This window comes from Cavenderia fasciculata (genome assembly GCF_000203815.1).
Source record: "Cavenderia fasciculata unplaced genomic scaffold Scf_Dfasci-G-b-205a01.r1-3, whole genome shotgun sequence".
In the NCBI taxonomy this organism is placed as follows: Eukaryota; Evosea; class Eumycetozoa; order Acytosteliales; family Cavenderiaceae; genus Cavenderia; species Cavenderia fasciculata.
This window is the reverse complement of record NW_004457737.1, coordinates 1602757-1623698: the sequence shown is the minus strand read 5'-3', so window position 1 is coordinate 1623698 and position 20942 is coordinate 1602757. Positions and strand designations below refer to the sequence as shown.

At 31.5% G+C, this 20942-nt stretch overlaps 8 protein-coding genes across 8 annotated transcripts; 4 read left to right on the top strand and 4 right to left on the bottom strand.

Moving 5' to 3' along the window:
- Positions 1 to 983: 983 nt before the first annotated feature.
- Positions 984 to 1578, top strand: DFA_03350 (uncharacterized protein; the record flags this gene model as incomplete). The annotated part of the gene is made up of 2 exons (XM_004362898.1): positions 984 to 1142; positions 1204 to 1578. The coding sequence occupies 2 exons, from the start codon at positions 984 to 986 to the stop codon at positions 1576 to 1578; spliced, it is 534 nt and encodes a 177-aa protein (XP_004362955.1).
- An 85-nt stretch (positions 1579 to 1663) lies between these two features.
- On the bottom strand, positions 1664 to 3344 carry pigK (phosphatidylinositol glycan; the record flags this gene model as incomplete). Its single annotated transcript, XM_004362897.1, has 6 exons — positions 1664 to 1777; positions 1860 to 2201; positions 2288 to 2476; positions 2548 to 2816; positions 2898 to 3143; positions 3332 to 3344. 6 exons carry the CDS (start codon positions 3342 to 3344, stop codon positions 1664 to 1666), a joined length of 1173 nt encoding a protein of 390 aa, XP_004362954.1.
- Positions 3345 to 3415: 71 nt separating this feature from the next.
- Positions 3416 to 4006, top strand: DFA_03348 (uncharacterized protein; the record flags this gene model as incomplete). Its single annotated transcript, XM_004362896.1, has 2 exons — positions 3416 to 3431; positions 3465 to 4006. The coding sequence occupies 2 exons, from the start codon at positions 3416 to 3418 to the stop codon at positions 4004 to 4006; spliced, it is 558 nt and encodes a 185-aa protein (XP_004362953.1).
- Positions 4007 to 4249: 243 nt separating this feature from the next.
- gemA (mitochondrial GTPase) lies at positions 4250 to 6566 on the top strand (the record flags this gene model as incomplete). Its single annotated transcript, XM_004362895.1, has 7 exons — positions 4250 to 4286; positions 4381 to 4679; positions 4763 to 5319; positions 5385 to 5618; positions 5694 to 5961; positions 6031 to 6389; positions 6455 to 6566. The coding sequence occupies 7 exons, from the start codon at positions 4250 to 4252 to the stop codon at positions 6564 to 6566; spliced, it is 1866 nt and encodes a 621-aa protein (XP_004362952.1).
- Positions 6567 to 6712: 146 nt separating this feature from the next.
- On the bottom strand, positions 6713 to 8552 carry vta1 (uncharacterized protein; the record flags this gene model as incomplete). Its single annotated transcript, XM_004362894.1, has 2 exons — positions 6713 to 8230; positions 8352 to 8552. The coding sequence occupies 2 exons, from the start codon at positions 8550 to 8552 to the stop codon at positions 6713 to 6715; spliced, it is 1719 nt and encodes a 572-aa protein (XP_004362951.1).
- A 448-nt stretch (positions 8553 to 9000) lies between these two features.
- On the bottom strand, positions 9001 to 11908 carry DFA_03345 (uncharacterized protein; the record flags this gene model as incomplete). Its single annotated transcript, XM_004362893.1, has 6 exons — positions 9001 to 9701; positions 9868 to 9993; positions 10128 to 10319; positions 10437 to 10490; positions 10579 to 10599; positions 11047 to 11908. The coding sequence occupies 6 exons, from the start codon at positions 11906 to 11908 to the stop codon at positions 9001 to 9003; spliced, it is 1956 nt and encodes a 651-aa protein (XP_004362950.1).
- Positions 11909 to 12194: 286 nt separating this feature from the next.
- On the top strand, positions 12195 to 13739 carry DFA_03344 (uncharacterized protein; the record flags this gene model as incomplete). The annotated part of the gene is made up of 2 exons (XM_004362892.1): positions 12195 to 13317; positions 13348 to 13739. 2 exons carry the CDS (start codon positions 12195 to 12197, stop codon positions 13737 to 13739), a joined length of 1515 nt encoding a protein of 504 aa, XP_004362949.1.
- Positions 13740 to 13906: 167 nt separating this feature from the next.
- DFA_03343 (uncharacterized protein) lies at positions 13907 to 20705 on the bottom strand (the record flags this gene model as incomplete). The annotated part of the gene is made up of 9 exons (XM_004362891.1): positions 13907 to 15280; positions 15355 to 16503; positions 16582 to 17148; positions 17213 to 17680; positions 17749 to 18277; positions 18356 to 18761; positions 18836 to 18921; positions 18989 to 20333; positions 20414 to 20705. The coding sequence occupies 9 exons, from the start codon at positions 20703 to 20705 to the stop codon at positions 13907 to 13909; spliced, it is 6216 nt and encodes a 2071-aa protein (XP_004362948.1).
- Between the last annotated feature and the right edge of the window lie 237 nt (positions 20706 to 20942).

Sequence of the window (20942 nt, the reverse complement as noted above, 5' to 3'; positions counted from 1 at the left end):
AATTTAGTAGCACTATTGTTTGTTATTAGTGTCATCATCATGCAACGATTTGGGAGAGGGTATCCTGTTTGTGGCATGTTAAACCATCCAACGTACTCCACCCACCGTAACGATTGAACCAAGTCCACAAAACGAAAACAAGATTCGTCCTTTTCGGTATACCTTTGCGACAGATCTTGAGAAAACTTTTTCGTTTCTTCCTGGGACCTTCATGGTAGATCTACTCTCTTGTCCAATTGTTTTTCAAAGTAGATCCACTGCCCCAATTGTTGGTGGTGCACTATTTGTGGTTTCGGGTCCACAAAAAAGAGGATAGACAATAATTATAAACAGATCGAGATTTGTACGAGATGTGGTATGCGTGTGTATATGTGCCAACATATGATGATGTAAATTTCCCGATTGTTCATCCTCGTCCTCGCTTCAAACTCAAATCTACTAAAAGTATAGGACTTATCTGTTTATCTCTTTCAACATCACATCCACATCATTCATTGTGTGTTCCAGACACAAGTAGGATTGTTGTTTTTTTTTGTAGTGTTGTTGTAGGGTGATATTTTGACTAAAATTTAAGGGCTCGCTCCCAAAGCTTTGACCGATTTGTAAAAAAGGTTGTAGGAGGAGTAGTCTAGACGCTCCCTGGGATATTTTGCTTGTTTTTGCCGTTTAAACACATAGTCGCGACCATTCATAAAAATAGTTTGGTTGGTTCCCTGCCTGCCTATCTTCATCATCATCAATCATTGTGTCATTGCAGCAAAGAGATAAAGATAAATATATTACTTTTTAATATTTATAGATACAAGATTATCGAGCTCGATTAATATAGCAACCATATACTTTCATGTGAAACATTCGTATAGACCATTTTATTCAAAGGAGTAGTAGTAGTAGTAGTAGTAGCGAAGACTATCGATAATTAGACAATTAGACATAAAACAAAGAGAGAGAGAGAGAGAGAGAGAGAGACAGACAGAAAAGAAATGCAACAATTATTTTCTCACTATGAACAAGACTTTAATCAAGTTTGCGAAAAGATTAAAACAAGTCTTCCAAGATATAGAGACGAATCAATCTCACATGACGAAAGAATACTATTGATTGAAGAAATTGAAAATGATTTGGAAGAGGCAAAAGCAATCGTATGTGTCCCTGTGGAAATCTCAAATTTAATTAAATTAACCAATCGTTGTCAATCTTTAGATTCAACAATTAGAATTTAGTAGTCAAAACTCTGGAATCAATGTTAAACCAAAGATAACATCATTTAATAATGCAATTAGAGAATTTATTAAAGAATTGGAAAGTTTAACTGGACAGGAATCAAATGCTGGTAAAAAGAAAGTGGAGCCAGATGAAAAGATACAGTTTGATAATATTACCATCAATAATTTGGATCATTATACAGTGGAAGAAGATTTAAATGATCTTCGAGAGATTATGGAGTATGAAGATGACACAGAACATGCTAGTTTTACAAGATTTTTAAAAAAGAACAAGATAAAGGTTGCCATATCTTTTGGTATAGCTATATTAATTACTATTATAATTATTGTTTTATTAAAAGTAAATCAATAAAATAATAGTAGTAATAATAAGGGAAATATATTTTTAAAAGTTAAAAGAGATATGTATATTTATATATTATGTTACGTATTTATTATTATTTTTTTGGAGATGCAGGTGTCGTTGTGAATGAAAGTATTAAAAAGAATACAAAAAAGGCAATAAATGCAGTTAAAAAGTTATTATTAAACATTGGTAAAAGATTTGATCCCTAGAAATAAAATAAAATAATAATAATAATTAGATAAAATCATTTCCACCATTATCATTGATGTGTTGTTTTGTTAACATACAGTTTCCTTTGTATCAATTGTTATTGGTTTTTCAGAAATAACAAAAGTTAATTCATTGTTGTTTTCATTCTTGGTTGGGGGTACGACAGATGCATCTGGAATTGGTGGCGTAATGTCTGCTCTCATGACAGATCCAAAGAAATCAGTTACTGGAACTTGATCCAACTTTCGCTTGAATAGATCAAAACGATATTCAGAATGTGAGTTTAATTTCTGCGGAGAATAACTAGAGAATAATTGTAACAATGTAACATTATGAGGATCAACATTTTCAAAATAATCCAATGTATAATATGTAAATCTATCTATAACAGCTAATCCCAATTCTTGATCTGAATGATGCTACAAACAAAAAAATGTAATTAAAATAATTAATAAATGGAAATAAAGATTCATTCTTTCTTTCTTTCTCTTCTCTCTAAACATACAGAATAAGAGTTTTCACCTTGTCTACTACTTCCAATTGCTAGAATATTTGGAGAATCAAATCTTTTGTATAGAGTATTGGCTTGACATGTATCTACCATAAACAAGATTTCATTGTATCTCTTCTTTTCCCACATTTGTTTGAATGCATCTGATAAATCATAACTTGAAATTTCTTCATTATCTTGGAACTATAGATAGATAGATTGACACAGAGATTAATACAACTTGTGACATTCATATGATTATTATTATACCTTACCTTTAAAAATTCATCACCTCCATGACCAGTTAGAAAGATCAATATATTACTCTTTTCATCTGTCAATAGTCTCTTTGAACGAGCAACTTCAGGTTCATGTCTACCTGTGAGTACACGAATAAAGTTTTCTACGTTTACTTCATAACCACGATAATCTACTTCAATGTTATCACCATACAGATTCAATCTATGATTTTCATTGTTAAAGATACTACCTGCATATGAGTTTCTTGGATTACATGCCATATCATCTGCAAGCATTAATATAACTAATCAAACAACGACGTGTTAGTAGTGATTGACTATATAAGCTGATTGATTGATTGATCGGTTGAATGATTGATACAAACTTTGAGAATCGGGGATACCTAAACGTTTAACAGTACGATAGAACCCCAATACATTTGCAATGTGTCTATAGTTGAACCAAAACCGAGAGGTACATACTAGTACCGCCCAATTGTTGGTATGTTGACCTCTAAAGAAATGCTCTACATTCTTGTTGATTGCTTCTCCGCTGTTGGCATTGACATTCTGATACTTTTGTGCTTCTGTTGTTGTACTAGTACATAATAATAATAACAGTATTAATGTTACTATTATTACAGTTATATATTTATATGTAAACATTGAAAAGAATGTAGAAATAATACTTATGAACCTGTAATAAAACAACACTCTAATTAAAAACCAATAAATATTTTTGTTATTAAAAATTAAATTAAAGTTCTTTGTCGGGTGCAGCAAGAACTACTATTCTATTCTACTCTATTCTATTCTATACTATTCTTTAACATTATTGTTAATATTTGTTTATTGTTATAATATAGAATTTATTTATATTTATATTTGAAGATATCAATCAAACATGGGATCATGGTTTAGTAAATTTTATTTCCCAGATATTTTTTATACAGTGTCTACACCATTGCCTACAACCAATGAAGATGAATCACTTGTAGGTGATGTATATTTAGTTACATATACACAAACATTAGAGACATCAAAGACTCTTGCTGTCTCCAACCCTATCCTCCGTGATCATTACACAATCGTAATTGATGTAGCTGGTCAGTCTACGGAAGAAGTCCCAAAAGGATATGAATTACATCTTGAAATTCAACATGGAACCTCAAAATCAGTCAATTTAGTTGGCAATGAACTACATTATCGTCGAACCAAATATGCCAAGCATCAGAAATTGGGTAGAATTACAAATGAATACCATTCTGGAAATCCTCGTGAATGGGCCGATGGATTGAAAAGGGTTGCCCAAAATCAATGGTACAAAGAATTTATTCAATCAAGAGGAGATCAATGGAATCATGAATGCAACAGTCATCAATTTGCAAAGTTCTTAACTCTGAAATTGGGTTTGGAATGGCCAAACAATCTTTATGTTGCTGGTGAAGGAGATTTATTAGAACCATTGTTTTTCAATATATTAGAAGAATGGTAGTTGTCTAATTACTCAATTATATTTAAATATATATTATCATCATTATTATTATTATTCATTTGTTTCAAAAATTGAAGTTCAAATTTTCAAACTTGATTCAAAATTTTTCCCTCCTTGCTCACAAGTAGAAGGACGATTGTCTGTTTGAAAGTATCTTTCATTACCCATATATATAATATAATTTATCTTGTTGCTTGATAGAGAGGAGAGAGAAGAGAGAGAGAAGATTTCTAATTCACAATGATGAGAAAGGATATAAAGATAGTTATAGTTGGTGACGGTAAGATAGAATGATAGATCGATAATAGACTCTTTTGAAGTAGTTTGGTTTAACTTACTTTTATATTCTCATCATCATCATTATATATATATAGAGGGAGTAGGTAAAACAACGATCATTTCATCATTTGTTAGTAATTCATTTGCAGAACATGTTCAAAAGGTTGTACCAGAAGTTACAATTCCTGCAGAGGTGTTGAATGCACCTTGTGCAACTAGAATCATCGATACTTGCAACTCTGATGATATTCAACAACAAGGTCGTACTCAACTCAACATTGAGTTGAAGCAATGTGATGCTGTCATTATTGCCTATGCCAGTAATCAATTCAACACTTTTATGAGTGTTCGTACTAAATGGATGCCATTGATTAAACAACTTCGTTCTTCAAATGTAACTATAAACGATCAAAGAATGACTCTAATCTCTTTCTCTATGTCTAACAGAGTTGATCTTTTTTTATTTATTTAATTTAGCCAATACCAATTGTAATTGTTGGAACCAAATCAGAAATGGAAGAAGATCAAGACAAATACAAGGATCAAATTGAAGAGACAATTCAAATGATGAGTAATGATTATGGAGAAACGATTCGTTGGATGCAATGCAGTTCCAAATTGATGTTTAATATTCATGAAGTGTTGGAAACAACTCAAAGCTTGGTTCTCTATCCAGAACGCATTCTTTTCGATCGTCCAAATGGTCGTCTCACTGACAAGTGCGAAAAGGTGTTGCGTAGAATATTTAAATTGTGCGATTTGGACAATGACGGATCGCTCAGTGACCAGGAAATCAACTATTTCCAACAAAGATGCCAACATGTGACCATGTCGACCGAGGATATCATTGATCTCAAGGGATTCCTTCGTAGTCGTATCGATAATGGTGTCGATGACAATGGTTTTACTATTGAAGGGTTCCTTTTTATGAACCTCTTATTCCTTATGAAGAATCCACAACATACTTGGGTTTCAATTCGTTCTTTCAAGTATGATGATAATTTGGAATTATCTCAAGATTATTTATCTCCATTGTATGTAAAAAGAAAAAAAAGAAAAAAAGAAAACAAAAATACTTACTTTATATATATTTTTGTAGAATAAGTGTTCCAAAAGGTAATTATTTGGAATTAAGTAATGATGGTATTGTTTATTTGAAATCTTTGTTCAAGAGATTTGATTCAAACAATGATGGTTTATTAAGTAAATCTGATCAACAAAAATTATATTCCACTACACCTGGATGTCCATTCACTGATGAATCCTATGAAAAGGTTGGAATCAACAAATCAACTGGTGATTTAACTTTAAATTCATTCTTGTCACTTTGGAGGTTAGTAGATAGTAGTAGTAGTATTATTTAAAATATTAATATTGATTGTTCTTTTTATTTTTTTTTTATTTATAGTTTACAAACATTTGAAGAATATCAATTAACTTTAAATTATTTTGCCTATTTTGGTTATGACAGTATTTTGAAACCAAATACTACTTGCTTACTCCAACAAACAACGACTAGCGATAGAACTACCTACAATTGTTTTGTGTTTGGTCAAAAATCATCTGGCAAGAGTACATTATTACAAAACTTTATCAAACAATCAACCTATTCCTCTGATGATACCAAGGATTTAATTGTTTGTTCTTTGCCAATTGATACTGAAAAATTTATCATTGTAAGTGTAGAATAATAAGAAGAAATGATTGATCAATCGATTTTTGTTAACATATTTATTTGTATAAAGTTGAATGAATTTAATAATCCACAAGTAGTATTGGAATCAAACAAATTGACAAGATGTGATGGTATTTGTTTGGTTTATGATAACAGTATTGGTGGATCACTAGACTATGCAGTCAATATCTATAACCAAGTTATTAAATCATTTTCAAAGATTCCAGTTGTCTTTGTACATGTATCTAAAACGGAAGATCCAAACAACAGCAACAATAGCGATTCTGCAATCTTGAAAAAGTTAAATGTTGTGCCATTGACATTCTCAATGACCAAAAATAATTTAATATATAGACAAATCTTTGATTCAATCGAAAGAAATAATCATTCTACTAATAACTCTAAAACCAATAATAACAACAACAACAAGTATGTAGTATTACAAGAAATTAACAATCATCGAGATTCATAAACTTAATATTTTTTTTAATTAGGGCAATAACAAAACAATCAAATGTGTGGATAACATTGGGAGCAGTTGGTGCTATTTTGGGAGCAGCTGGTTTCTTTATTTTAAAACAATTAAACAAGGCAGCAACTAAATAAGATCTTTGTATTTCTTTGTTACTACTACTACCACCTACACAAAAGAATAGTTTTTTAATTAAAATTCTTCGATTACTACTACACATTCATATATATTCTTTCTTTACATATTTAAATAAACACAAATTAATAATTTATTTATTATTCTAAAGGTCGATACCAGTCAAATATTTATAAGTAAGTTTCAAGTTTTTGAGTGCCGATGGTACATCATCAAATTGAAGAGAGCTAGTAATCCATTTGGAAAACTTTTGTGCATTTGCCCTGTCCTCTTCTGTTGGTTCATAGTTTGATTTTTGTTGTGGTCTATATTGTTGGGATTGTTGTGGTTGAGATTGTTGTTGATAGTGTTGTTGTTGTGGTTGTTGGAATTGTTGTTGTTGTTGTTGTTGTTGTTGTTGTGGTTGATGTTGTTGATAATGTTGTTGTTGTTGGTTTTGTTGGTTTTGTTGATTTTGTTGATTTTGAGAATGGATTACAGATTGATGGTGTGGACCACGAGAAACTGGTGGGGAGGCTTGTTGATGTTGTTGGTATGATGGTGGAGAATCATCAATCATGGAATTATGAGGTGAAGAATATGGAGAAGTACGTTGTTGTGATTGTTCTTGATAGCTAGGTGGTTGTTCTTGGTAGCTAGGTGGTTGTTGTTGTTGATGTTGATTCTTTGGAGCCGATGGGAATGATGGTCCACTGTTGTTGCTGTTCTTGTTTGATTGGTCAAATGATGGGAATGATGGTCCACTATTGCTATTCTTGTTTGATTGATCAAATGATGGGAATGATGGTTGTTCTTGCTGATGTTGATTCTTTGGAGCTGATGGAAAGGTTGGTACGTTTCCACCACTACTATTTAATGAAGAAGATTGACTGTTGGGAGCTTGTGGGAATGATGGACTATTGTTTCTAGATGATGATTGCTCAAATGATGGGAATGATGGTCCACTGCTGTTGCTCTTGTTTGATTGATCATAGGATGGTGGTGATGGGAATGTCGGTCCACTATTCTTGTTTGATTGATCAAACGATGGGAATGAGGGTCCACTGTTGTTGCTGTTCTTGTTTGATTGGTCAAACGATGGGAATGATGGGCCGTTGCTGTTCTTGTTTGATTGGTCAAATGATGGGAATGATGGTCCATTGTTGTTTCCAAACGATGATGGGAATTGAGGTTGAGAGGATGGAGCAGATGGGAACGAAAGTCCGCTGTCGTCATCAAATTGTTGTCTTGGTGCTGATGGGAATGAATTGGACAAGTTGTTGTTGGATTGGTAGTTGTCGGCAGTGTCATTCATTGGCGAATATTCTCCACCGCCATTGTGTTGATCGGCTTGATTCATAGCTTCCAACTCTTTCTCCTCTTCTGTCAAGTCAATGGTTGGTGGTGGAGTAGGCTCGACACCATTCTTGATGGCCGTGTTGATTTCGGCTGCTCTCCATCCAGCATACTTTTGCTTTTGTTTAATGTCGTCTGGTTGATCTCCAAATTGCTTCAACACGTCAAAGAACAAATAGGCAGAGTAGTAAGTAGTTGCCGTTGATCTAGAAGCTCTACCTGCTCTATCCTCATTGTCAGCATGAATAAAAGCTTTCATTGCAAACCCTTCAACATAATCTCTTTCCATTCCATCTTCATCTAATTGACCTCCAAGTTTACTCTTGTCCTAGTTCGTAATATTATTTAAAAAAAGTAAGTAAGAGAGAGAAAGAAAGAAAGAGAAAGAGAGTTAATATCAAACTATCATCTCTCTCTCTTTTGGTTCTATTTCATTTGTATGTGCTTACAGCTTCAGCTTGATCTAAAATCCTAACAATAAAGGGACTGAGTTCTCTACCTGAAGGACCCAAGTTCTTCTTAATCTCCATAGCCATCTGAGCAGCATACAGTCTACAATAGTAAGCCATAACACCATCGTGTTTCTCAAGCTGCTTGGCTTGTTTCAAAAATGGAGATATCGATTTCAATGGTGCTGGTACATTATCCATGATATGATATGTTGATCTCTTTCTCTTCTTTTAAATGATGTCTTTACTACTCTAAAAATGTGTAAAGATGAATAATAATAATAATAACAATAAACTACAAATAAACAAAAAGAATAAAGTAGAAAATCTAAATTAATACTAGATTCTCAAGAAAGAATTGGTTTTTTTAAAATTAATTTTTATCTTACTTTTTGGAGAATACAAACAAAGGACAAACCTTGTTGATTATTATTATTGTAAAAATAGATGTATACTTGAGATGTCAAGGTTCAATATTATATAATAATAATAATAATAATAATAATGATTGATTTACAATCAATCAAATTTCACTACAACTAGATATGAAAGCATTAATCTAAGTGTCGGTCGGTCATTGCATCTTGTTGTAAAGATATTTTGTTAATATTATTTGTTTTATTTATTTATTTAATTTAATTTTGTTTTTTTAGGTACTGGGATTCGGGGATGGATCATTACTACACTTTATTGGAGGACAATCGTCTTGATTGTTGATGCAAGTATTTCTTCCATTGACCACAACACAGTGATACCCTTTTGGACATCCTACACTACTTCCATCTTTTTTAATCTCACATTCTTCATGATGATGGGTTGTTCCTCCCAATGTGATACTTGGTCCAGTGCAAGTAGATATTGAAGTACCAATAGTCACTGCTCCTCCAGTGGTTGTTGAAAAGGTGGTTGGTTCAGAGGTTGTTGAAGAATGAGAAGTGGTCGTTGAATGAGAGGTGGTAGTTGATTGAGAGGTTGTCGTAACAATGGCAGTAGTAGTTACGACACTAGAGGTAGTAATTGTTTGACCAGTAGTTGAGACGACTCCAGAGGTTGAAACCACTGCAGTAGTTGTTGATGTACAAATATCATTGTGAACACAATTTCCATCAAAACAAGAATCGTCAGTACAAGAATCTCCATCGTCACAATTCATAGTTGTACTTGTACATCCTTGGGTAGCATCACATGATTTAGGGTAACATAAATCTTCTGTTATACAATTTGGTATAAATATACAAGTATTGTTGACCAAAACAACATCTTCACATAGATCTCCTGGTAAACATTCAGATACTATTATACATTGACCTTCTGAACAAGCATTAACAGTATTGGGATCACCATCATCACCTATAAGAAGATTCGAAAAATGAATTAAAATTTATCAAATAGAGTATTTATGATTTTTTAGGAAGGTAGCTTACAATCCATTGCATTAAATTCACAACCTTCACTATCGGATTTACAAGATCCACAACACAACCATCAAATGAATAACAAAGATTTTCAAAATAACATTCTCCAATATCTCCATTTACTCTACATCTTGCTTTTTCACATAGACTGGTGGTTGTACATAAATCATCATGACTACAAGTTCCATTTGTACATGTATCAATAGTACATGGATTGGAATCATCACCTATAATTTATTTTGATATTGAACATAAAAATATGGTTAATTGTCATTAAATCCAAGACCATTGATAGGGAAAAACATGAGGTCTTGTGTAATAAACTCCCAAGGAAAATTCTCTAGGAATGTCAATGACCTGCCCGTTGTAAGTTGGATGGTAACATCGGGAACAGCATTAAAGTAGGCTGCAAAAGTTTGTGGACTTTGAATAGACCCAAGAGGGCTTGCACCAGTGTGAGCATAAACTGGTTTTCCATCAGGCCCTAAAGTAGACTCTACCATTCCTAATTCTCCATATTCATTTGCAATCCAATAAGCACTTTCAAAATCACCTAAACATTTAGAAAGAAAAAGATCAATTAAAATTCAAAGAATTAATTAATCAATCAATCAATCAATCAATCAATCAATTGATTGGAATGATAGAGATAGTGTCAAATCAATCTTACTATTTCTATCTGGAGTAGTATCATAGAATTGAATTTCACCAATTGGAGTCATTGCTATAAAAAATGTTAAAAAAAAATTAAAGATAATAAATTAAATGATTGTAACAGACATTTTAGATTTTAATATTTTATTAATACATACATTGACCAAATACTAATACAACTCCTAATAAAAATAATAATGATTATACATTTTTTCTTAATATATCGATAAATTTCTTTCTGTCTACTAGACTATCTGATAGTATTGATACCAAACCAAACTAATGAATCTGAATGATTTTAAACCATTCCTTTGCTACACTTTTCATAAATCTAATCAAGTGAAAGTGATTGATCTATGCTATCTGATCACATCATATGCATCGTGTGTGTGAGTGTGCTGCAGAACAAGATACTGTTTTCTATTTCCAAAGAGGAGGGTGGGAAGAAAAAAAAAACTAGTAAAGAGAAGACTAGATGAAATTCGTTGGGTTCTTGACAATCAAATTTGTTTGAATGACTTTATAAATAATATAAATTAAATTTAAACCAAACTACTGTATATATGTATATAGATATGCCAAGATTATTTAAAAAGTTTGGTGTATTTTATTCTACAATTCTATACAAGTAGAGGGATTAAAACCCACATGTTCAAAGAAATAACCTCTTTGATTGGTTGCTACAGTAACACCATTGTATTTAAATGATGATACCCAATGAGTGTGGCCATAGAGCCAATATTGGACAGGTGATTTCATCAATCGGGAGAGGTCCGTATGAAAAGCACAATTAATATCACCACCTATAAATTTTGGATCACAAAGTAGTCGTTTGTTGTCAGAGTACAATGGAGCATGATGTGTGAGAACAATGACAGGTGATTCTCCAGCTGATTCTATTTCATTTTCAATCCATTGAACTGCTTGATTATGAAGATTATTCGTGTCTTGTACATTTACTCTTTTGGTGGTGGTACCACCCACTTTTTGATCTGTCGATGTTGATGTTTCATCATCTTTATAAATACATCTATAATCATTAATAGAAGATTCAATCATTTTAGATTTATCATTTGATACATTTGACCATAGAGTAGTACCCAATATCTTGTATTCATCCAACATATATGAATCATTATCCATAAAGATGACATTTGGAAATGACGAGCATATCGATCTGAGTGTTTTCTGTATCTCTGTCATTGACAATCTATCAGAGTGGCTGTAATATTCATGATTACCCAGTATGTAGAATACAGTCTTGTACTTGTTTGAAACCTTGCCCAAGAACTCTTTCAACACGTCTTGTTGTGATGGTTTACCACCTGTTCCAATATCACCCAACAGTGCCAGATAATAGGTAGTATCCTTTTTCTCTTCAAATGTGTACAAATCAATCAACTCCTGATTCTCTTTGACAGTTGCATTCATCTCTAAATGAATGTCTGATGCATATCTAAGTACTCTTTTTTGTTTTGATTTAAACATGTTAAACATCTAGCTAGATCTTTCTTTCTTTATAACTAAACTATTATTATTATTATCTTTTATTATTATTATCTTTGTGAAGAATATCTATCGTTCTTGTGGGTTATAGAAATACAGAAGTCATCCGATTTAAATTTAATTACTACTTTTAAATTTCACAGAAACTTGTTCAAAGCAAAAAATAATCATAATAATCAAAAAATATTTTTTGAAGATCAATTATTATTATTATAACCCTTTAACTATACTTATACTCCAAACACGTATATCTATAGATAGATAAGATATGATTAACAACGATGAAGTTCAATTATTATTAACATCAACATTCTTTAAAGTATTCAAAAACAAGTATTTATTTTATCAATTATTCAATGCAGTCAAAGAAGTTCATGAATTGATAGAACCCGTTTCTAGTTTGTACACCAATCGGTACTCATTTCAAGATGCAACTATTACATGGGTATCATATAATCGATTCTACCGATTATTGAATGACATTTTACGTTACTGTCCCCAAACCATCATTAACACTCAGAATCCCTATACTGACCTGTCAGCTCTACTCACCAATCCAGAGTTGACAGAACCAGACTTTTTCAAGATAGTCGATCTATGTGTCAAAGAGAAAACCCTTTCTCCTTACATTTCAATCGTGTTGGAGTATCTAGCTGGCAATCGTTTCTATTATAATCCTCCAAATAGTCCTTCAAGATTCATTAGAGCATGCCATTATTTGCGTGAACAGTCAAAAGACATATTGGCAGCCAACTTGCTATACACAAATAGAATCATTAAAACCGTCGTGATTTCATCAAACTATGAAATATTTCAATATGTTTTAGAGTCGTTGGGTCCCAAGAATGCGCACCTTAGAGACTTGCTTGAAGTGGCATCCATTCTTCCACCATCACCAGACAATCAACTCATTCTCCGATACATATTGGACTGCAGCGATAAAAGATATCTATCATATAGAAATATAAACTTTTTCAAAACTGTTGCCATTGGTAATGTGGCAGCTCTTGAAATGTTGGATAGGAGAATGAAAATACCTTCTTTGCAAGACCATCACTCAATGAATTGTGGTGGAATATCACCTAAGACAATGGAGGTTGCATGTCTATTTGGACGTTTAGATGTGGTCAAGTTTTTACACTATAATAGAAGTGAACTAGGAACAAACAAGTGTTTGGCACTTGCTGCAGTATCAAATAATCCAGAATTAATTAAATTTCTACACACAAATAGAAGTGATTGTGGATCATTGTCATCGGTTGTTCCATATATCCTCCAACGATCAAAATTGGAAGAGGATATGAAAAAGTTGGATAAAAAGACTAGATTTAGTCATTTCTCAAATCACCGTATCGATTATTCCAACTATCTTGAATACAACCAAAAGAATAGTATATGGGGAAATTATTATTTGTATAAAGGTGATTATTTTGCCTACCTCTATTATGCTCAATCTTTTGATAATATTTTTAATTTTGGAAGCACCAATTCAACAGTTTTTGAACACTACCTACAAAAAGAGGCTTTTGTGGGCTTGTGGAGGGATATGCTTCGAGATGGATATATAAAACATCAAATCGATGAAAAGAAAAAGCAAAAGATCATATCTGATAGAAAGGAAATTATTCAATATCTTCAAGACAATAATGTAATCAATCAAACAACAATTCCCAATATCAACTCGTATCCTATAAACAACGATCCAAAAGTAAAATATTTTGGTGCAGAAAATTCTTTTATAAATATGTTTAATCTTTATAAAGGTCCAATTCCAAAGGTACAATTTAACCAAGATATTTTGGTTATTGAATAAACTACAAAATAATGGACATATAATTTACAATTTTAAAATAATAATAAATTAATTTATTTTTTAAAAATAATGGAATGTACAAATATACTTACTGGTAAAAACAAAAAAGAATAGTAATAATAATAATAATAAATATATATATATATATTTAATAATATATAAATTTGTTATTTGTTTACTTTTTTATATTTTGCATCAGTCTCTGCTTTTTTGAGTGGTTCAATTTGATTTCTAATGCCGAGGAGTGTTTTGACAGTACCTTCAGTGATACCAATCATAGGACGAATGATAGCAATTGGAACTGCTTTAACCATTGACTTTACATAACCCTTTGGTCCTTTTTGGGTATACTCTTGCATTGGAATGGCAATGATGGTGTGAGCAGCAGATTTAATCTCTCTTGATACACTTTCATAGGCATGTTGAATACCTTCTTTAGTGTCAACTGGTTGATCTGATAATTTACTACTACCACCAGAACCACCCATGTTGTTGGTACCAATACCACTACCACTACCACCACCAATATAATAATTATTCAATGAAGAAGAGGAAGAGGAAGATTTTAATCTTGGTTGTGGTGGTGTTTGTTGAAGAGGTGGAGTGTTTTGAGCTTGTTGTTGTTGCTGCTGTTGTTGACTATCAGATGCATTTTGATCTTTCTTTTTAGATGAAAGTACAGTATCGGCAGTCTCTAATAAACTTTGAGTTCCAATTGCAAATTTAGCACCCAATGCCAATGATTCAAGAGTAAGATTCTTTAAAAAGTTGGTTGTTCCCTTTTTAAGACCTTTTAATACCTTGCCATCTTTTTTGTATTGTTCGAGAGGAAGTACGACGAGGTTGGCCAAACTCTCTCCAACATGAACCAAAGAGTTGATACCACGAACACCACTGACATATCCCATCAACTGTGTGTGGAATATGTGAAGTGCCCAATTCTTGCCAATCTGGTTCAAAAGACTACTCCATCCGGCAACACCAACCAACTTTAATCGATTCAGGTTAAATGTGGCGCCTTCCAAAGGCAATAGATTGAGCAACTCGACATAATTACCACTGGTCAGGCTGTGGTAATCAATCTTTTTGGGCTTGTAGTCAACCTTGAGTCGAATAGGTGCAATTTCACACGACTGAAAGTAAGTCATTTCCTGTGCCTCCTTTTCAGTGGTCTGTGCCTTGTCTTCTGGAATTGATCTGGTAGAGGCACCAACCTTTTTGCCACGATGTGACTTGGCATTCAAAGGTGATGACTCGAGGCTACCGGGTGAACTACCCGATGACGATGTTTGTTTGTTTGGAGCACCTGGTGGTTTGAAAGTGAAAAAGTTGGCAATAAACATAATCGTATCCTGATCAATATTAAAGCACAATGGCAATATTAAAACTTTTAATCGATTTTCTTGTAAAAGTGGTCGATTTAAATCTGGTCTAATCGTTTCCATTAGAATCTTGATCATTGGAGTTTTTTGATATCTTGTAATATTTGTATCAGAGCACAAGAATTTATTCCATACTGATGTTGGTATATGGTCAATAATCTAAAAAAATAAAAAGAAAATTTAATTAATTTACCAATCAATATTATGTTGATTATATAATTTGAGATACATACAGTAAAATCTAAAATTTGAATTGATAAACGTTTACTAAACATTTCAGATTCTTCAAATTTATCAATTCTAAGATTAAAATCTGAAATGATAAATTCAACAAATGAATTCGTTTCTCTACATTTACTATTACCGCTATTAGTGTTATTTGTTTTACTTGATGATGGGATAGTTTCTTTAATTTCCCAATCACTTCCTTTATAAATCATCAAAGATATATTAATCTTTCGAATTAAAAATCTATCAACTGATTTTGGATAATTTGAAGGTAAATCACAATCTTCTGGATCCTCGGCAGGAGTTGTAATATAATTTTCAATTGGTTCAATTGTTTTTAAACGAGGGTCAAACCAAATAGTACTTCCTTCTGTTTTGTGAATAGATGTGAACGGGGGAGTAGGAGATGGAGGATAATTATCAGATGACTCCTTTTCAGACATTTGATCCAAGTCTACATAGAAACTTAATTCTTGATTATCATTATTTGGTTGTTGATCCATATATTCTTGACTATTATTATTATTATTATTGTTGTTGTTTGTGGTAGTAGTAGTAGAAGTAGTAGAGATAATTGGTTGTTGTTGATGATCATAATCTTCAATGACAACACTACCAATAAATGGTAAACTCGTTTGAGATGAAGTTTCATGTGTAATGTCATTTGAACCAAAATCTAAAAGACTACTGGTACTATCTGATAGTCTACTAGATGCTTCGTTTTGTGAAAGAGGTGGTGAATGGTATTCGTGAAAAGTTTCCTCCTCTTCATCCTCTGAAAACCCTTCATTGTAATAGATGGAAGGGTCCTCTTCAAAATCCTCAAATTCAAGAGAGGGAGTGTTGGAAAACGAGTTGACCAAGGGCGAAGGACTGGGAGAAATAGTTGAAGAAGAGTTGGTAAAGTTGTAATTATTGTTGGTGGTTGCATAAGAGTTGAGACCGGTTGTGTATGGCGAGTTTTTGAGCATATCCTCATTGACCAATATATCGATATTATCTTTGAGATCCATTGCAATACCTTGAGATATAATTAAATCTGCCACCTCTTGATATGGAATATCCAATCCAAACAAATTACTAATCAATTCATTCAATGTAAAAAATGAATCACTACAAACTGTAATTGATACATTACTTTGATTAAAGTTTAACTAATGATAAAAAAAAAGATTGATTAGTTTGAAACTTAAATGTATCATTATTGATTCTTAATATATTGTTTGACTTACTGAAAATGAAGGGAAAAGATTAGGATCCATTAAAATTTGCATTTCATAATAATCCAAATAGATTGATTGTTCAAAACCAATATTTTTCCAAAAAGTGGAAATGGATGAATGTGACATTAGGGTATGTTCTTTTAACTGTTGGACATCCCCAACTACATAGAGATGAGTATTCTTTCCATTACAAGATATATCATCACTACCACGAGTGATAAACTTGGTGTCTGTAAACAATAAAACACCAGCCGACGTTAAGTTTGATGAAGGAACATAGGTTATGGAACAATCCATTAAATTGAATAATTTTTTCAATGGTCGTTTCTTTTCCAAACCAACTTGTGGTTTAGTAGTCTCTTGAACATCTGACAAAGATGATTCCTTTTCATCCTTTTCATCGAGACTAAAGAAATTGACCAATCTTGAATACCATACTGATTGTAATCGATGTTCGAGTGTAATTCCTCTCAATCCAATATATAATAATGGTTCTTCTAAAATATCATCCAAAAATCCAGTATTTCCTTCATTATTCATTGATAAATTAATTACAAATGAAGGTTTAACAATAAACTAAATTAAATTTGATTAGAAACTATGATAGAAATAAAATTAAATATAATATATATAGTCGTACCTTTTGAGTATTTAAAGTTCTAGTAATTAAAGTTCTAGGTTTTAGATGATCTTTTGATAGATCAGATTCTTTAAGTGAAAATTGATTGATACTGCCATTTACAAAATGAATATCACGACCAAAATAATTTGAAACTGTATAAAGGTCGAGTTGACTAAAGTCAATGACATAATTGTAATAGCTTGATTTTGTATCTTCACTTTCAACCAAACTAATTGTTCCTTGATTGACAATTAATAATAACGACAAGAATGATTTACTACTCTTTTTCACTTCTGATAATGGTTCTTCTTCTTCTTGTTTTTGTTCCTCCTCTTCTATTTTCTGTTTCCCTTGATCTTCTTGTTGTCCATTATTAAAATCCTTTAAAAATTTTGATAAAGAATCAAATAATTGATGTAATAATATTAAATCATCCTTTTTCATTTCAATTTTAAATCTTGGTATTATAATATTAATCATATTTTTCTAAATTAAAATAATAATTAGTATAAATAGAATATTGATATATATATTTTCTACTTTTTTATACATACAGAAGATTCTATAGAAGAATGTCTAAACATTGTTAATTCATCTTGTTCAGCTTCATCTAACCAATCATTATTAAATATATTTCCTTCAGACATTGAAACAAAATGTGAAAATGGACCTTTTCTTTTTGTTTCTCTTTGGGTGTTGATCGATTCGAATGGGTTGAAATGTTGATTGGGAGATGGAGGTGTATTGATATGATTGGAAGAGGAGGAATGGATATTAGGTGACTTGCGAGAATGCAATTGAGGTGAATTGAGATCAATGTCATAGTTGGAGAATGCTCCACCTACGTCTCCTTTTATCGTTATTTCTAAAGGAGTGATTCCTCCACACCCAAAGTTGGCATCGGTTTGATCACGTACAACAATATCCAAAAATCTAACAGTATCATTCATTTCATTGATTAAATTACTATTGATTTCATCAAAATCAATCAACCATTTCAAATCCTTGATATCTTTTATCATATTGGAAACAATCTTTACATTTGAAATATTTATAGTAACTATTTCTTTTCTTAATTGTTGTCTTGAAAAAATAAATAGAAATATAAGTTTTTCTTTCTATATTCTTATTATTATTATTATTTATCTACTATTTACATACACATTAATAAAATTATTTGGTAATAATTGATCGATATCAGGGAATTTGATATGAAATTTAATGTGTGGAGTTGAAATTTGTAATCTTGTTGATGTTGATTCCATATCATCGATTAGTGTATTGGTATGGTCATGAGGTGTATTGAATGGAGTAGAAAGACTGTGATCGTTTAATAAAAATCCAGTATTTTTAATCTCTGTCAATATTTCATGATAGGAAGAAGAGGAGGCAATGATTGGGCTTGAACTATCTGTTTTCTTCATCTCCATTAGTTTGTTTGGGTGATTCTCAAATAGTCCTTCTATTTGTTTCCAAAATGAATTCATTGATTGTAATAAAAATGGGTAAAAATAAATAGATATATCCTTTAATTGTATATTAATTTCTTTATCATAGCATTTTTCATCTAAATCAAACAACAAAAAAAGAATATTAGTTCTGATGATAATAATATAATATTGATTGAAACAAAGTACATACTTTGATAATGAAAAATAATTTTTGATGATATATCATTCTTTTCTAAATAATTGATATTATCATGAAATTGTATAATTGTATATAAACTAGATAAAAAAAGAATGTTAAATATAAAAGGTTCTCTTCTTTATATATATATATTTGATCTCTTACTTTGGATGAATCATATTATTTAAATCATTTTCCAATGATGATTCTAAATTTGAATTCTTTGGATTCGATTCAATATTTTGAGAAAAGTTAAACTTTCCAATATTGAAGGTATATTGTTTGGACTGATTAAATCGAGAATAACCAATGTGAAGATCCTGTAAATAGAGTAAAAAGAAGTTTGCCGATCCATAATGATGTTGCTTTAAGAATTCATTGTATAGATTATTTTCGTAATCCTGACTAAAAAGGAATATCTTTAATTGACTCCAATGGAAACTACATTTCATCTGAGATTGTTGTGACGATGATGATGACGATCCTTTTAACGATGATGAAGATGATTCTTGTGCCAAAGTTGGAGGTGATTTGGCCTGTTGTTGTGAAATTGACGATGTTGATTTGTTTAAACTATTACTATTATTACTACTACTATTCTTTAATACATTATTTATCTTTTCATCAAAAGATACTGCTGTTTGTTTTGTTGTTGTCGTCGTCGTCGTCGTCGTAGTGGATGATTGATTATTACTGTTGGAATGGTTATTGTCGATATTAAGGATTTCAATAAAATGTTTAATCATATAAAGTTGAGTCGGTGATAATAATACTATCCAATCCTTAAAGTTAAATTCGGTACTTAAAAATGGGATATTATTGTTTCTTTCGTTTCTTTTGATTTTTAACTGTACATAATCATTTTGATCGATAGGCGTATTATTATTATTATTATTATTATTATTATTACTGTTATTATTGTTGTTACTATTAATATTTGGTGAAATTGGTCGATTGGTGAATATTGTTTGAAATTGATTTGGTTTGACTATTGTAAATATTGAAGATGTTATGAACCCATTATGATTTAATATATTTCCTTCGACCTGAGCTATTCGTATAACTAGATTATTTAATTTAATCTTTTTATAAAAATAATCTCCAGTAGTATTGTTGTTGTTGTTGTTGTTGTTGTTGTTGTTGTTGTTGTTGTTGCTATTCTTTCCCAAAGTATTATTTGCAACTTCATCATCACAATATTCAATTTGATCGATTGTAAACAAAAGGATGATAGATTTGTTTAAATCTTTGGAATAGTGATTAATGGAAATGGTACAATTTGAAATCTTTGCCGATACCTTGTCCACAATCTTTTTGATCATTTCTAGCAATGCCTCTAACCCCTCCATTCCAAAATGATTGTTTTGATCCGTGTTATTGTCCACATCCTCATCTTCATCGGAATAATACTGCGGTATAAATGAATCTCCATCTTCACCCGAATGATTCATTGAATGATTAGCTCCATCATGTAATTCATTAATCTTTGGTAATATAATCTTTTCATAATCTATAAATATAAATAAAATGGAATGATTAATTGATTGATTAAAATATACCTCCTAATAATAAATAATTTAAATTACATACTGATTGATGAAACAAAAGTTAATTCTAAATCTTTGATTGTGAATTCACTGTTGCTCTCCCATAGTGAAGTGTAAGGGACCTTTGTGAAAATGTTGCCTATGAATCCCGATGCCAACGACAGTGGCAAATGTCCCAAATCTTGGTTGATTCGACGAATATTGAGTTCGAGGTTGGACAAGTTGATAGTACCCTTTTTGAAACCAATATCAAACTGATCCTTTTCCAAATCATACTGAAAGTACTGCCCAAACAATTTTTTGAACAGAAACTTTGCACCCCTATATGGCAACATTTTTGTTGCAAAGCAAAACTAACTATTCGTCTATGACAAAACTAATACTCGTCTTTTCAGCTCTACCTAATTCTTGTATTCTTCTCTCTTTTTTTTTTGTTTGCCTTAAACTATATCTATCCTTTGTCACTCTCTTTATGTTTTACACTTTTGTTTGCAACTTAACGAACTAACTAACTACTACTATTGTTTGTTTGATTGATTGATTGACTGATTGTATTTTAAAAGGAAGGGAAT